Source organism: Erigeron canadensis, chromosome 7 (genome assembly GCF_010389155.1).
Source record: "Erigeron canadensis isolate Cc75 chromosome 7, C_canadensis_v1, whole genome shotgun sequence".
NCBI lineage: Eukaryota > Viridiplantae > Streptophyta > Magnoliopsida > Asterales > Asteraceae > Erigeron > Erigeron canadensis.
In genome coordinates, this window is record NC_057767.1 from 30,631,906 (window position 1) to 30,649,090 (window position 17,185).

The 17,185-nt window shown below is 29.3% G+C and overlaps 1 protein-coding gene across 1 annotated transcript; it reads left to right on the top strand.

The window, feature by feature from the left end:
* The first annotated feature begins 14,245 nt into the window (after nucleotides 1-14,245).
* LOC122609276 lies at nucleotides 14,246-15,313 on the top strand. The gene has a single exon (XM_043782331.1). The coding sequence runs from the start codon at nucleotides 14,246-14,248 to the stop codon at nucleotides 15,311-15,313; it is 1,068 nt and encodes a 355-aa protein (XP_043638266.1).
* The last annotated feature ends 1,872 nt before the right edge of the window (nucleotides 15,314-17,185 follow it).

The following is a 17,185-nucleotide window of genomic DNA, read 5'->3' on the forward strand; positions in this document are numbered from 1 at the left end:
GGTTGATATGTAGATAGCCTTACCCCTACCAAAGGTAAAGAGGTTGCTTCCTGGTTCTACCATAGGTAGAAAAGGACCTCCAGCCTTACTGGGCATGAGGATCGAACTCATGACCTCTGTTTCTAGAGGCATGAACTCCAACCACTGATCCAACTTAGTTGGTTTTTATGACATATATGAAATTTCTATATATACTTCAATTTCTATATGGAAGTAGAAATTTATCGGTTACCTTACGCTAAGGAGTGATTAACAGGAGGTTCACAACAATATAACCCACAATACCTTAGTCAAGTACGTATATCCAACTTTGTGTCTATTAAGCTCGCTGGTGAAACCAACTATAAACTTTGGAAGACACAAATGTTGTGTCTTTTGGAGTACCATGATTTGGTTGGTTTCATTGATGGCACCATCACCGGCCCCAAGCATGTTGAATGGAATAAGTTGAAGGATACACTTGTGAAAGGATGGATCTTTGGAACGTTAAGTGAAGACGTGTTGAACACTGTTGTGGATCTCACAAATGCCTATGAAGTATGGGAGGAGCTCGAGAACTACGTTAAATATGGAAAGATCAGGTTCGTTGAAGGGACTGTACTTTACACAGAGGAACAAAGCAGCATCTTCGAAGAAGCGGAAGGTATTCTTTTAGTTTTTTGATAATTTCTTGTTGCGTTGTAACTTGCAACACTAATGACGTTCAATTGCTGCTGAGAATATTGTGCGGGTTGTTTTGTTGTAGTGGGTGAGGCGAAGTACATGCCATTACAAAGAGCTATAGACAGGGGAGACTGGGATAAAGCCAAAGAATTTTTCGACGAAGACCCAGCTATCTTGAATGCTAAAATTGATCTTTACGGTGGAACCCCACTTCACTGGGCAGTTGATTGTACAAAAGGAAGTCTAATTTTTAAAAATCTCCTTGGTATAATAGACCCGGAATCACTTTCAACATTTATAACTATAAATGATCTCACTTTACTGCAACATGCTGCAATGACTGGCAACATGGAGGCAGCAAAAATGTTGGTGGAGTTAAACCCAAATCTATTATTCATTGCCTATGCAGAAACCTTACCTATAATTCTGGCTCTTCAGAGTTATGAAGAAAAAACATTCTTATATTTGTATGAGGTTTCCAAATCTTATATTGACCTATCCCAAGGTAATGGTCAGCTCAATCCCTTTAAGGGGACTCCAGGTTCTCGGCTTATCTGTGAAGCAATTAGTCAAGGATATTTGGGTGAGTTTTAAATTACTTTTCTAATTCTATAATATTGACTTCAATCTGTTAATTATAACACGTATCAAATGTAATCAATGATTAGTCTAATGTACATATATATATACATGCAGATATTGCATATGAGTTGATCTACGAGTATCCTGAGTTGGCTATATCAGAGGACGAGACTAAAACACCGTTGTTGTATATTGTGAAAAATCAAGACCTGTATTTTAATACACAATCATACAACTTCTACCAAAGATTTATATATTCTCGTAAGTTTATTGATCGATGATAATACATTACTAAAACAATCAAGATCCATTGAATATGCATCTGAATCATTGATATAGCCACGCATATGATCTATTGATCGCAAATTAAATCCACGGACGTCCCTAATAGTCATCATGACATAGTCTATGTATCAAATTATAAGATGGAGATTTAATTTGCGATCATCTACTTAAAAAGTGGGCAAAACTAATAATTTTTTCTCAAATTATACAATATTATAGAGGTAAAAAACCAATTTAAAGAAATAAGAATCCACGGATGTCCCCCCTATTATAAATGAAGCTTTTTTATTTTGTAACATTAACTAGATTTGCATTTACCTTTTTACTATGCAAAAACCGATCATGCTCTAGCTAATACTTGTTTAATTTTCTTATCAAGATGTACCCATCGGGAAGATTATCTCAGAGAAGGATAACGAGATTTTAGATATTGAGAACCCCAAGAAGTATAGCACCAAGGGCAAGAGGAGTTGCTTTTACCCAGGTACCATATATTCCATTAATTCATCTTTAATCTTTCTATATTTTACTCTCTTTTACTAGAGTATAACTTTACAGAAAGGTTTAGGGCGACGGAATGCAACTAACTATGCCAAAAAGTTATAGTGTGCATGAACTAACGTTTTTGTTTATTGTATGCATAAAGTTAGTAAAAATGTTTATATCATGTAATTTTTTGTGACCGACCAATCAAAACATTACACGTAGCCAGTTCAAAAAAAAAATTTTGGCACGTGGCAGCTCATATGGGCTGCCACGTATACACATTGCATGATTTTAACATTTTTACTAAATTTATGCATACAATAAACAAAAACGTTAGTTCGTGCACACTATAACTTTTTTGTCATAGTTTGTTTCATTCCGGCGCACTAAACCCTTAAAAAAAAATACCCTGTTTACTTATAAGTTGACTTTATTTTCGTATAATTGTATACACTGATTATGGAATATTAGTGTATTACTGAATGACTTTTCTGTTTCACTCAATGCCTTCTCAAATCTCATATTGGCTGTATATTTTAATACACATTTTATATACATAATAATAATACAAAATATACTAAGGACCTGTTTGTTTTGTTTTTTATTTATTAAGTCAAAAAGCCAAACACTTTTGATAACTTTTTGAATTAAGTATTTTTGATTAAATCATGACTTAATTTATTAAGTCTCAAACAAACATTACCTAATTTATCTTTGAGATGATGGTGATGCTTCAGCCCTAAATGAAGCATAAGTACAGTAAAAATCAAAAGGAAAAATAAAATAAATATTAAATCTATTGAAACAAAAGATGACGAGAATTATGAATTGTGAATATATTGAAACCACAAATGCATGAATTGTGAATATTGAAACCAAAAATGGGACAGGATTACGGAGGATTAATGTTGAAATATTTGATTTTTATAAAGGATGTAAAAGTCATTCAAGCTCAAAACTCATGGAAGACGACAATAAATTTTTGTTTTTTCTTTTTATCAAAAATAATCTTACTTGAGCAAATCAGCACCCTTATACCAATAATTAGGGATGTGCACGGTTTGGTCTAAACCGGCTAAACCGTTTAAACCGAAGTAATTGGACGGATTGGTCGGTTTAAAATAAAAAACTTAAACCGTTGGTTTGCCTTTTTAATACACCGCTCTTATGGTTTGGTTCGTGGTTTTAGACTTTTATCAAACCGGTTTAACCAAACCGGACCATTTAATTATATCAATGGTATGTTTATTATATACATATATATATATATATATATTCAATAATATTATAAATTATAAATAACAAATTATTAGTTGGTATAAAGTTGAACATATTCAAATTGTAGATTTAAAATTTTTAAAGATACAATCCCTAAATCATCAAGCTAATTAATATTACATGATTTATATTTTTCAAAATACTTTGTGTTTCTTTAAGTATAAGTGAAACTTTTGCAATTTAGTATTAATAAAAGCTTTTATATATGAACGTCAAAAGTATGATAACCGTTTAACCGGACCAAACCAAACCGGTTAATTGGTTTTCGTTGGTTTGGTTTGACATAACAATTTGGACGGATTAGTTTGAAAAAATGTTAAACCGTTTACATTGGTTTGGTTGAGATTTTTAGCAAAAACCGACCAAACCGGACCACGCACATCCCTACCAATAATGTTTTAAAAGCCGATTTTGAACCAAGAAACTTCTTAAGGTCGATTTACAAGTTGGACCGTTTGAGCGACCATTTCAACATGTGTGTATCTTATTAAATTATCATTAATTTTTATAAAGATGTTACTAAACTTGTTAAAATTAAACAAAGTAGTCATAATACAATTACAATATACCCAAAATATCTCTCTCTCTCTCTATATATATATATATATACATATATATATACTAGGTTTTTGACCCGTGCGATGCGCGAGCTGTATAAAAAACTATATAATACACTTTATATATGAAGAAACGATAGCGAACATATTTCATTAGAATTACGTGATGTGAACTATATAAATAGTTTAGTAACATATAAACATATGGTTGAACAGAAATAGATTCAACCAAAAGCTTGACAAAATATGAACTTAAAGAGATAGAAGGACTTAAGCTATTAAGCTATACTTTAAATTATCTTTAAGAATTTAGTAATATGTTTTTCTTCTAGTAATTCTAGTAATTTGCCTTTTGTTGCCACTAAATGATCTACATCTAGAACATGTATCATGTAGTCGTCTTGTTACAACAGAACTCAAAGACATACAATTTGATCCTTAATGTAGAGTGACAATTCCACTACATTTCTCTTCAAAAAAGTCAAAAGTCACATGAAAAATTACAATTGGCTGGATATATAATTCAAAGAGGATAATTTGACTATGCCTTGTGTGTTGAATGTTCTTCTTAACATCCAAAAAGTAAAACAGTTATATTCATTTGAAGGTGTTGCTGCGATTTTTAGAAATGGATTATCAACACCATGGTGGTTTTAACTTTTGTTTAATCTAATTGACTAATACAGAAGAGGTAGAATGTGCCGTTCCAAAAAAGAAAGAAAAAGAAAATTAGGATGTAGAATTTGGTTTAAGGGTGGGGTAGGTCTCGGACTCCGGGTGATTTACAATTACTTGAATTTATATGACTCAATTTTTTTTTTGGTTTTGCTAAACGAAACCCTAAGGGTTTTTGTTAAAGTGTATTAATTAGTTTTACATTTACCATAAAACCCATCTTATTTGTACTTACCGGCTATTGGCAAAGAAGAATGTATACACCAAGGTAGTTTTTATACTTAAAAGAGGATATTGTTTATTAAAACAAAAAGTTTAAATTTGGAACATATATTCAAGGTGTAGTTAATATAATGTTAATATTTATGAGTTTCGATGTTATCTTTTAACTAATTAAATCTATTTTTTACACTTAATTTGTTTTAATTATTTGTTTTATTTTTGTATATTCATATAGTTTTGAAAACTTCCATATAATTATCATAAGAAAAAAAGGAAAAGAACTTTATGTAATGTCGAATAAAAAAGATAATGAAATATCATTAGGTATAAACGTGATTTTTTAGTTAAAGAGAAAATATCATTTTATCTAATGAGAAGATCTTAGATTTCTACAATATATTAATTAATTTATTTATTAATTAATATATATAAGTTCATTTTGTTTCTAAATATATAGTTTATTTTTGAAAAAAATATGGAGTTGACACATAGGATAAAGGCATTTTTTCAATATAATTTTAGATTGCAAGAGGGCTTTAAAAAGTTTGGTTAACTACTTTTTTATAAGAGTTATAGATATATAATCCTATATCTCCAAGCATATATGTGGCATGTCTCTGCTTTCGCCACATCATCTTTTAATTTCCTACGTGGCGTTCATACGTTGTTAATCTCTCAAAAATTGACACGTAAGTTGTCACCTATGCATTTATTTGAGTACACCAACTATGGTTGTTATGTGAATGTCGATGCTTGATCGACTTTAGTTAGGGTTTTGGTCGATGTGTCATCGTATGTGTTGTGTGCGGCTGTTTATGATCATGCCTTTGAGGAAGAAGTCTCTCTCACTTGGAGGGAAAGCTAGGGCTTTAGCTTCCTTTAAGGGTTTCAGATACTATTTTCACGTATATCCGATTTACTTGCCATCATTATCCTCTTAATAATTGCGATATGAGTTACTATATTTTAGAAAGGGATTTGTAACTAGCTTTAGCTATAAAATTATTATAAATATCTTCGAGCTTCGTGCTATGTAGTCTTCGTATCATGATTCGGAGGGGTACATCGGCATTAAGCATTCATATAATTTAAAAGTTACAACATAATAGTATTCGTTCTACAAGAAAAATCGTCGGTACACACACACTAGGTAATTATGTTTTTTGACATATTACTTCTAATAAAACCCATCGAAAGTTCCATGCCACAATTATTGCATTATTAACTATTTGTAGTAGTTTATATGAAAGTTGTTGTACACTTGTACTTTGATGTGTTGCCTCTTAGACTATTATAATTATGATCTCTTAGACTATTATAATTATGATTGGGGGTAGGGGCACATCTGACACGTGGAGTGGGGCTCCCTTCAAAAGGTGCCCTCCTTTTTCTTGGAGTGGGGCTTCCTTCAAAAGGTGTCCTCCACTTATTTTATTAATTTTTTTTTTAAGTTTTATTTATAAAAAACATATACTAAAATATAAAAAACACATCACATGCACACTTTATTTCAAATAAAAAACAAACAACACAACTAAAAATTATTCCAAACATCACACAATAAAACATAGAATACACACAACACAACTAAATGATTAAATGTTTCTAAAATTCGGATTGCTTCGTACCAATTCCCACTCCTCCATGTGATGAAAATCGTTTCGAGATACCGCATTGTACTCGGCCAAAGTCCTTGCAACCATTGCATCGTGTTCATCGTCACGACCACGGTTCACACGGATGAACATCATATCGAATATGACAATGTTTGTGTGCATGCGGTGCCATTTAGCGGCCACCGCATCTGAATCTCGATATGTGGATGGTTGGTTTTCATAAGTGAGGAAAAGCTAGGTAACTTTCGACCAGAACGTACGTTCCTTCTGATAATTGTTTCACAACGGGTCGTCTACCACCTCGACCCAAGCTCGTGCCAAACTTATTTCTTCGGACCGGGTCCAAACTCGTGCCATTTGAATTTGGAGTAGAAAATATCAAGAAGTGTGTATAATATATAGAGAGAAATATAGGAAGAGTGGGTTTTTGTTTATAAAATAAAGGAGGAGTATGTATATTTATATATGAACATTTAAAAAAAAAAAAAGTTTTGGTCAAAAGAGTCGTTAACGGCTAAATTTTTTTTGAAAAGTGTGTGTTTGAGGGCGACGAATATTGATCGGGAGAAATGGTTTTTGGCATTTGCCTCCCCTTGGGGCGGTGTAGCAGGCGGCGAAGGGGCGGCGTCGGGTGTTTATCCCCCTCTCCGAATAGTCTTATACGGCCTTTTGAGTTTAATTTATTAACTTTTTTTTCCAGGGTAAAGAGAATTATTTTGGTTAGACTTTTATTTTTATGATATAAGTGTTTATTATTTTACAGATTTTTAAACCTGTGCCCAACACTGAACACAAGATTTATAATATTATTAATATTAGATATTCATATATCTAAGTCATAAAAGCTTATAATTTGATAAAATTTCTGGTTCCAAGTGTTATACTTTACAAGTTGTAGTACAATAATTAGAGGTTCGTCACTGTCATTATTAGCTGAGACATATTGATGGAATTTTTGGAACTAGTCATTCCACACGATATCTATAATCATCTATATATTATTGATCAATATTACACATCATGCCATAAAATATATATTTAACATTTACACATATATTTTATTATACTAAAGGACAGTTGCTCTAATAACTTATCGACCAATCACAAATCTCGATTTTTAAAGTTGACTTTTGTTTTCAATTTTGACTTTAATTACACTTTTTTGTTTTTCATCACTAATTTATACTTTAGACCCGATAATTTTGATATGATAACTTATAAATAAATAGTAATAGCTAATACATATCCGATAAAATAATAAATAATATTTATTCAATAAAATAATAACCGATGTATATCTAATAGAATAATAATTAAGATATATCCAATAGAATAATAAATAATATATATCCAATAATATTTTCTATCATATAATGAAATGATAGTGACTTATTATGATTTTTTTAATGTTCATATATCGCTAAGTATGTCACAATCTACAATTTTGATAGACAAATTATATTTTGTAATATTCAAATATCGCTAAACATGTTACACTAAACAACTTTGATTAACATATTTTTAAAAGATATTTCAATATAAATTCAAAGTATTGATATACAGAAGCACAGTTTCTTTAATAACTTATCGACCAATCACAACTCTTGATTTTTAAAGTGACTTTTGTTTTCAATTTTGACTTTAATTTACACTTTTTTGTTTTCTATCACAAATTTATAATTTAGACCCAATAATTTTAATATGATAACTAAATAATAATAATAATAGCTAATATATCCGATAAAATAATAACTAATATTTATCCAATAGAATAATAACCGATGTATATCCAATAGAATAATAATTAAGATATATCCAATAATATTTTCTATCATATAATGAAATAATAGTGACTTATTATGATTTTTTAATGTTTATATATCGCTAAGTATGTCATAATTTACAACTTTAATAGACAAATTATATTTTGTAATATTCAAATATCGCTAAACATGTTACACTAAACAATTTTGATGAGCATATTTTTAAAAAATATTTCAATAAAATATTGATATACAGATCAAGTTTTTAATACTCAAAATCTTATCTTAATATATACCAAAAGACAACTGGCCTAACTTCAATTAATCAATCACAACTCTCAAATAATTTAACATACATATAAATTAATTTACACCTTTTGATTTTCCATCACTAATTTACACTTTTAACACAATTCAAAACTAATTAATATAATTTACACTTTTTGGTTTTCCATAACTAATTTATACTTTTAACCCAATTAAAAAATAATTAATACTTAATTGCATATTGTCGGTCTAATAACAACATATAGCTATAAGTTATAGAGGTTACAGCACTTGGATTAATACGAATTAATATTTATATCAATATTTTATTTTATATTGTTAAATGTATCAAACTATAATTAGGATAATCGTTGTTACTATTATTAATTGTAATCAAACTATAATTAGGATAATCATTGTTTTTATTAGTAATTAGAAGCAAACTATATCTAGGATACAAAATCTTCTATTTAACATTCATTATTATATTTTAATATCTCAAATATTTTTTAATTGTTACATTTAATTTATAAGTATTTTTTTAATATATTAATTCTTATATTAATAATATTGTAAAACCCGTGTATTTAATACGGGTATAAAATCTAGTATAATACGATTTAACAATTTCTTCTATTATATTATTTTATTTATTATATTTATTCAACAACTAAAGTATTTCAAGCTGCCTAGGTAGTATGTTATACGTGTAATTTTAGATGTGTAATAGTCTTTTTTTTTTAAATTTATATCTGTATTGAAGTTTTTATAATTATTTACTATGTGATATTCAATTGTTATTTCTTTTGTAGTGATCAAAAGGACTTATGTAAAGATTTGGGAAGCCACACTCTTACAAGGTAAGGCATATTGATGCATTAAACTTTTTACATAGGTTTGCTTAATAATATATATATACTAGGTATTTTACCCGCACGATGTACGATTATTAAATTTATTTTTTGAAAATAATTTTGACACGAATAATAAAAAGAATTGGTTTAATGATAAAAAGTTTATTTATAAATTACCGAGTATAATTTATATGTTTGAGTAACAAACAAACTTACATGTTAATAATTTTATTGAACCTGATTAAGTTGACTATACATGTAAAAATCTAAATAATATATATATATATATATTTTGTCAAAATCAAACAATGACCATAAAAAATTCCATAAACCCCAAAATAGTTTATTAATACTTATATTTGATGAGAATTTATTAAAATATCTTTGCCATATATAGAATTTTTGGAATTCATTAAATATGTTTAAATAAGATAAATATTATAAAAATTTATAAAAATGACACATGGGATAAAAGCTTATGTGTTAATTTTTTAAAAATAGCTTTACATTGAAAGAGGTTTTAAAATGTTAGGATAACTACTCTTTTAATATATATATATATATATATATATGAAAATGATTAATCTTCTTAATAAAATAGCCTAAAAATTCTTCTAACACTCTAACAGGATGACATGTGGTATCCATTAATTCTCTTTTCTAATCTTGCCCCCTAATTTTTAAACATGTCATAATTCAATAGTTAGGAGAATTTTTAGGCTATCTTGTTAGGAGGATTAATCATTTCTCATATATATATATATATAGAGGTTGGTTATTATAAAACAAGTATTAAAGTAAAACAAATAAGACAAGATCTTGACCCTTAGATCATGGTAAATTTGATGTACGAAGATTCATTAAACACAAATGTATATTGATGCACAATGATTTTCATGATGCACAAAAAAAAGAAATTTAATGTTTTATTTGTTTTATTTTAATAGTTGTTTTATTTTACCTAGAACCTATATATAATATATATATACATCTTAGATTTACGTGATGTTCTGAAGGAGCGTGTTTAACTGATCTTTTTTTAATACTTGTAAAACGATCTATCTACCCATGGTTTGATTCTCATTATTAATTACTTTCGTCGTTTTACTCCGTGAGACCATCCACATTTACAACCCAACCCAACGATATCATTCATTAAATAACTATTTTTTCTCTCTTCTATTTATCCAACCCAACCAAATCAATTTTTACATTACCATGAACAACCAACCAATTATTTTTATAATTAGTTATAATCCTTGACAATTAAGTTTAAAATATTGTAGTTCATAAATAAGCAAAGAAAAGCAATATATTTAAATATACTTTTAAAAGGCATACGAATGATTTAGCTAAAAATAAAGTTATATAATATGTTATAATATTAAATTTGAATAGTAAAAGGGAAATATACAGACCTTGCCAACTTGCCATACAGAATTAGTCTCCAAACATTTGTTTGCTCCATCGACTTGTTCGGTGATATAAAACTTTTTTAATATTATTTCTACTCCACTATATCCAACCGACTAAATTTTTAGTCACCGATGGAGGTAGTCTGATAATGACCAGTAATGGGTTTATCTAAAAATTACACATTGCAATCTTATGTATATCTATAATACCTTACAAAAACAAATACAACCTTGTTCCTTACTTAAAAGATTTTGAAATATGGAAATTACCCTCATAAATTCAACATTCTTCTCATTATTGAATATACCCAAATACCCATAACAATTTCAACTAACACAAATCTACGGTCAAATCCTAATCTAGCTATCTATCTACATCTATCTATATCTATACTATATTACGAGAGTAAGTAACCGCGCGTTGCGGAGGTAAGATGGTAGGGTGATAGGTCATATGTTGTGATATGTCATAGAATGTGATAGCCAAATGCCTTAGCCGTACGGGCTCCACCCTCGGATTTAAAAATTCGTCGAAAGTATATCGAATGACATCTCTAATGAAATAGCATGAAATTTTAAGAACACCCATCTAGTTTTTATAATTTATCGATTTACGGTTTTTCAGATAAAAGATTTTGAATGAATCGGAGGAATAAATGATTTATGGATGAGTGAGAAAACAAATGATTGGTTGAGATTTGAGGAAAGAGAAAAAAAATAAGTGGTTGAGATTTATTTTAAGGGTATTATAAATAAGTGATAGGGGTATTTTGGAGTTTTCACTTGTGTAAAGTTGAAATTTTGAATGAATGAAATGCTTTATAATGTAATAGAGATAAAGCAAATCTAATTTTGATTTTCAACATTAAACTTAGAATTTCAATATTGATTTTAGGTTTTAAAAATGTACACATTCTAATGTATGATGTACTATACATCATTGTCACATTTCATCAATAACTTCCACTAGTCACCAGCACCACCGCCACCACCGCCACCGATCTCCGCCCCCACCACCGTCGCCGCTATTGCCGCTCGCCACCGCCACCAGTCACTGCGCCGCCATCACATTACCACCACCGTTGCAACGCGCGAGTACTTTCTCTCGTATTTTAAACATACAAACATGAAGTCCAAAAACTCAATAATAGAAATGAATTTCTTCAACCAAAATCATTCTAAACACTTTGGATCGGCCAAATATCTAATTAATCACTGAATGATAATCAGTAAAACCATACTTATCTTTATGCTATATTCACTACCTAATAACTCTCAATTTTGTTTGAACTCATAAAATATTCTCATAATCTCAATTATGTCTCTTGATCTCATGTGAGTGATACTCCTAAAGTATTCTTTATTGTAAGGGAGAATTGCATATATCCCCAAATCTAATATCAAAATTACAAATTTCCTCAACTAAAACTTTAAACTACAAATATACCCAATTTAATTACTTAAATATACAAGTACTAGTCTTAATACCCGTACGATGTACGGATTATATAATGTTTGATGATACAATAATATTTATATAAAGAATAATGAATATGTGACTGTTAAATAGCTAAGTTTAAATACAGACCGTTAAACGTACATGTTATATGAAATTCATGAATTATATAATATATTTGTTTAATTAAATTATTAAAATTTAACACATATCTTATCTTTTACAATAGTTGTATTATGTATTGATGTTAACATTATTATAATTCTTTATAAATTATATATATGAAAACTTAATATATAATTAGATTACACAACTTAACAAGCCAGAATGGTTTATTTATAAAAACTTAATATATAATTAGATTACACAACTTAACAAGCCAAGCTAAAACATATATGTCTGTTATGTTTTTATAAAAAATATTTTCACAAAATCCTTTTATTACACAACTTAACAAGCCAGAATGGTTTATTTATGGACGATCATATCAATATTATATGTTATAATGCAAAAAACTCTTGTTTAAATTTTTAGTTTTAACATTTATTTTTTTAAAATGTCCCCACCTAAAATAATTATATTATCCTTTCTATCTACTCAAATCTCAATCAATAATTTTTTTTCTCTTTTCTTCATAAAATATTTATTCCTCCAATTCATTCAAAAAAAAATTATCTCAAAAAGCATACATCAATAAATTATAAAAATTATATGGATATTTTCTTAAAATTTAATGCTCTTTCATAAAAGATGTCATTTGATATACTTTTAACGAATTTTTAAATCCGAAGGCGAAGTCCGTACGGCTAAGGGTGGAGCCCGTCAGGTAGATCACCTCATCACCGCCACTGCCACCGCCACCGTCATTACATCACCACCTCGCCATCACCTCCATCACCACTGCAATACGCGAGTACCTTTCTCTCGTTATTTTTAATGCATAATCTTCCTCGAAACGATAATTTCTTATCTTAACATACTACGATTAGTTTTAAAGTTTAAAATTTTTTTTTTGGCTAATTGCTAGTGTATATTTATCATTCTCCATGTGTATTAATTTATACTTCACACAAGTCTAAGAATAAGCTAGTTTCAAAAATCCGCCATCTCCGGTGGATTAGCATTTGTAACAATTATATTAGATTCTTAATCTGATAATAATATTCGAATGAACTCTAAGGGGGCATTTGGTACGAGTGAATCAAAGAGAATGGAAATGTAATAGAGAATGAATATAGTGGGAAAGAGAATGAGTGTTTGGAAAGAGAATGGATTCCGTCGTTTGGTACAAACAGAGAATGAATATACAACAAATACAAAATTTTGAATAATAGTTAAATTTAATATATATAACATCACTAAACCAAAAAAAAAAAAATTCCATTCCCATCAATTCTCTACATTTTATAGAGAATTGAGAGAATGAAATCAATTCCTACTTCTCGATTCTCTTTCTCATTCTCCATTGCAACCAAACATGAGAAGTCTTTCTCATTCTCTTTCCACCTTTTCCATTCCATTGTACCAAACACCCCCTAAGTTCTATCGGTCTTAGAAATGCTGTAGTGTTTTCACGTTATTCCTTTGAGCTTACACTCTCAAAGTAAACAACGTGTCTTTGGGAAAATCCTAGGTGTAACTTATTCTTAACACACAAGCTGAAACCTTGATAATTAATATATAAGTGAGTGTAATTATGTCTATCAAATAGTTACCTATTAATTACTCGTATCTAGGTTTAATAAGCTCATTGATCGTTATTAATTAGATAAATAATTATAAGGCCACATATATAAATCGAGGCGGCTCAAGCTATTAGGGGCTAAAGCAAAATCTCAAATCGAGGCTTTTTCCCCACAATCGAATAATCAGTAAAAAATGACTTAATCGAGTTAAAAATATTACCTTTAAGTGATTTAATTATAACGTATTATACTACGGTAACCTTTAAATAAAACCCCATAATAGAAGATAAAAGTAACAAGTTGAGATACTTTCAATCAATTAGCATTATTTTTAATTTTGAAACCTTCACATTATTAATCGACTTTTTTTTTTTTTTTTGAAAATTAACTTTGATCAAATAACCTGCAGTTCAACATATCAAGAGCCTTCAAGAAAACAAAATGAAACACAAAAAAGCTCTTATGATACTCGAGCGTATCTGTAAACAAATTGGTACAATAACTAAGGGGGCTAAGATTCATAATCAATATTGTGGAGCATTTAACGCGGCGGTATTAAAGGATAATTACGAGGCAGTCGAAACGATCAGAAGATATTTCCCAATCGCAATTGCGACCCGACACAATGACAATTCCATATCTCAAACTATAGCCAAGTACCGCGGTGAATTCATTTTAAAGCTTTTGGAAGACCTCTATGTAGATAAAGAATCCAATTCGTCACTAATGAACTTAGCCCCTGATACGGAGGGAAATAATGTTTTGCACTTGGCTGGACTATTGGCACCTATAGAAAAACTAAATGTAGTTCCTGGTGCTGCTCTACAAATGCAAAAGGAGGTACAATGGTTTCAGAAAATAAAGAAGTTTATGCTTCCTTCTAAAGTGGAAGAAACGAACAATAAAGGACAGACACCGATTATGGTGTTCAGAGAAGAACACAAGGATCTAAGAAAAGAAGGAGAAGAATGGATGAAAAAGACATCAGATTCATACACTATTACAGCTGCCCTCATTACTACCATAGTTTTTGCTGCAGCCATTACAGTCCCGGGCGGAAATGATCAAACTACTGGGAAACCAATTTACACAACCAATGCTAGTTTTATCGTATTTGCAATCTCAGATGCAATCTCATTGTTCACATCCACAACTTCCTTGTTGTTGTTTCTGTCCATTCTTACAGCACGTTACCATGAGGATGACTTCCTTTCCAAGGTACCTAACCGATTAATACTTGGTCTGGTGATGCTATTCTTATCTGTGACATCCATGATGGTGGCGTTTGGTGCAATACTATATATCATGTTTGGACGGGGAAAGCAATGGATCCTAATTCTAATAATTGTATTAGCTTGTATACCGATTGTCTCATATGTGATATTACAGTATCCATTACTGTCTGAGCTGGTCTCTTCAACATATGGTCATGGAATCTACAAGAAAACACACTACTATCGATATCGCAAGAAAAAGTACGTAGTATCATCAGAGGCTGTAGTGACTTAATTACTTGACTTGTTTCCTTTCCATCATGAATGACATTTTGTAATTCATAACGCTTGTAATAATAATAATAATAATAATAATAATAATAATAATAATGCATGTCGTTGTTAAGTATGTGAGAAAAAAAATTTGAAAATTAAGAATGTTGTAGCTGTTATAAATGTATTGTATTTATTGTGACTATCCATCTTCTTAAACTTATAACTCATTTATGTTTGTACTCCTATAAATAGTGGTCATGTATAATGTTAAAGAGATGAATGAAAGACTCTCTCTAATCTCTATTCTTCATTCTCTTCATCTTCTTGTGTTTCTTATTGTCTTATATTGTTCATGTTTCATAGTTTTACAACACGTTATCAGCACGAGTCTCTAACCCTAAAAAATCCTGGCCCACAAATTCTTTGATTTTTTATTTTTTATTTTTGCCGTTTAAGAAGATCATTAGTTTGTAGCATCACCAGAGGCACAAAGCGAATACCAAATTTATGATTACGGAAGAAGTAAAACAAACATCAAAGGTACCAATTCATGTTCACAATTACCAATACAGGTACATCTAATCTTTGCATAAATAATATATTAATATATTAATAGAATTAATATATATATGTTTATATTGGTTTGATTAACTTGTTGGACTAAAAAAACATAATTATTAGTGATGCTTTCGATTATGATTTTGCAATATAAACCTTTTTGAAATTCGCTTACCATCTTATCGTCGACAAATAAGGTAATCTTTTCAATATAAGAAAAGATACATATGGCTTTGATTCAAAGTTATAGTTCCACCTATTCACTAATTGTTCTGAAAAAAATAAAAATATTCAACGAATGGTTTAAAATCTAGATGAGATATCTTTCAGATATTTATGTCACTGTGATTATATGTTGTTTTTTTTTTAAAATTTTTATATTGATATATGCCACATATATGCATAAAATGTTTAATATATTTTCATAATTGATTGATGTTTTTATTTATCATTGTTTTCTGGATTCTGGATTACGTCCCACAACCTCATGTAAGGATTTTTGCGTTTGGCTTTCACCTTAACAACATGAACGTCTATTTCTAAAGATAAAATAAAAACAAAAACTTAGAATTAAAAACTCCTTGAAAACCAGGCCTTTCAATCTTTTATATCATGTGCTTAGACTTAATTTAAACCTAACTTTAGACTCCTTATATTTTTGGTTTTGGACATTTTTGATCTCGGTGAAGTAATTGTATATTAGCACATTACATACAATCATTATCATATAGAGCACTAGAGAGTTTATGTGAAGGTTTTTTTTTTTTTTTTGGTGAATATGTTCAATATTTGTGGTGACTAAACAAAAAGAAATTTTAGAAAAAAAAATCTTTATACAAGTTTGCGTTATAAGAAAAAAATTGGTATATATATGCTTTGTTTTCCAATAATAAAGTAGTATGCAATAATGTTTCATTATATGTATGCTCCAATATTTCTTTCTTGAATGAGCTAAAGTTTAGCCATAGTAATTTTATATTGTTGCATCATTCATATATTAGTCATATATGTTATTCATAAACGTACTTAGTATTCAGACAATTTTTGTTTTGCTTTGATTTTCTGAGGTGCAACGAGCATGCATGAAATTTACATAGCAGTGGATTATACTATTAAAGTGGTATCACAAATTATCTTATTTTATTTAAATTATTAATATATGAACCTTGTTTTGCTTGTTGCATTTGGTTTGTTAATTAGCTTATTGTATCTTAGATTTATCGATACAAACAAAACGAATGGTCCGTAAATTTTGTTACCGGAGTTATTGTTTCTATGAATAATAGCATGTCATAGCTTTCATCTATACATAAAAGTTAATTTGTTTGATTGT